The 1,741-nt window shown below is 47.6% G+C and overlaps 1 protein-coding gene across 1 annotated transcript; it reads left to right on the forward strand.

Moving 5' to 3' along the window:
* pmchl (pro-melanin-concentrating hormone, like) lies at window positions 1-632 on the forward strand. The gene has a single exon (XM_015943829.3). It carries the CDS (start codon window positions 93-95, stop codon window positions 501-503), a length of 411 nt encoding a protein of 136 aa, XP_015799315.1. The 5' UTR covers window positions 1-92; the 3' UTR covers window positions 504-632.
* The last annotated feature ends 1,109 nt before the right edge of the window (window positions 633-1,741 follow it).

Below are 1,741 nucleotides of genomic sequence, written 5' to 3' on the forward strand. Positions count from 1 at the left end.
GGCAATCCAAAGTCAGAACAACAAAGCAAGGCATCTGGAAGGAAATTCATCCCGTCTGGCCAACATCTCTGCTCTCCTGGAAGTCTTCCACCATGAGACAGTCATTCATGTCGATCATCTTTGCTGCAGCTCTCCTGTTCAAGTACGATGCACTGTCTGCGGGGTTGGCCATGGACAAAGCTGAAGGTGGATCCCTGGAGCAGGAAGCGTTCAACTCTCTGCTGAGTGATGAGGCGACAGAAAGCAGCCTCAGCGACGTGGACCTGGGCGCCATGATCAAAGCTCGGGTGCCCAGGGTGATCGTTGTCGCCGCTGACCCCAGCATTTGGAGGGACCTGCGAGTGCTGCAGAACGGACTGTCCATCTACAAACGGAGAGTTGATGATAGCAACCAGGGGATGGAGCACAGAGAGGGCGGACAACAGCTGAACATCCCCATCCTGAGGAGGGACACCATGAGGTGCATGGTGGGACGGGTGTACCGGCCTTGTTGGGACGTCTAGGACAGTTGGTCGTTCTCCTCAAGACTACCAAACAGAAGACAGGAAAATCCATTCCTGCAGCCTGATGACTTCTGATCCAGTCCATGTAAACTCAAATAGCAGAATGTCAATAAATATAATTGAGCTCTGCTTTGTGCTCTTGTTTATGTTTATGTTTATTCATTTAGCAGACGCTTTTATCCAAAGCGACTTACAATTTATAACCTATAGGGCGTGTTGTGATCTGTGGGGGAAACCGGAGTACCCGGAGGAAACTCACGCATGCGTGTGTTCTGTAGAACGGAGGCGATGGCGCTGAAAGGTGTGGAAAAAAGTCTGAAAAAACTTTTTTATGTTTTTTCTGATTCTAATGAGTCGATCTGAGTGTTTCATGCAGGCTGAACATGAAAACCGTCTCCTGCTTCTAATAGAAAATAGATGGTGAAACTGTGGGAGTAGAAAGCACATGCAGCCCAGATTTTTGCGACCTTGTTGATCTGCAGGACCCACTCTTTGGTCCAACACCGTGGATACAGCAGACGAAGAAGCAGAATAGGAAAACATCTTGTTGTGGGACTAGTGAGAGGGGAGACTTGCTGTTATCAGCACTTGGACGGTTCCCTAACTACAAAGTCTGGGTGAGAGTCACAGTTTCCTTTTCTTGAAAGTGAGCTGATAGATCAGCTCATCGTCGCCACCTACTGGGCTGTATTGAAAATTGTAGCGTTGGATGTCTCTCTATCTCCATGGCGTGGTCATACCAAGGGCTAGTTGTGTCCCAGTGCTTTTTGTGATGTAAGGAGATGGTGAAGAAGTGTATGTTTGACCCTATATCTAAAGATTTTCATGGATGAAATTCAAACACGAGCTGAGGATTACGCAATCTATCAAGTCTCATTAGTCATCATCACACATGGGTGGAATTCCATCTCCGCCTTTGAACCATCCCTGTGGGGAGCGGGGAGCTGCAGCGGGAACTATTTGGTGGTTTAATCCCCCAATCCAACTCCTTTTAAGCTGAGTGTCAAGCAGGGAGGCGTTGGGTCCCATTTTTAAAGTCTTTGGTATGACCTGAGCAGATGTGAACCCCAATATCCCAGTCCCAGGTCGGACACTCCACCACCAGGCCACTGAGAAGGTCATCTTGGAGGTTTAAACGTTTTTACAGCTATCCTTAGTTTTTTTTTTTTTTTTATTTAAATCAGAGCTCTTCAACCCTTGGTCCTTGGCATCCTCATACCCAGCATGTTTTAGTTGTT

The sequence above is a fragment of the Nothobranchius furzeri genome, chromosome 6 (assembly GCF_043380555.1).
Source record: "Nothobranchius furzeri strain GRZ-AD chromosome 6, NfurGRZ-RIMD1, whole genome shotgun sequence".
NCBI classification, from domain to species: Eukaryota; Metazoa; Chordata; class Actinopteri; order Cyprinodontiformes; family Nothobranchiidae; genus Nothobranchius; species Nothobranchius furzeri.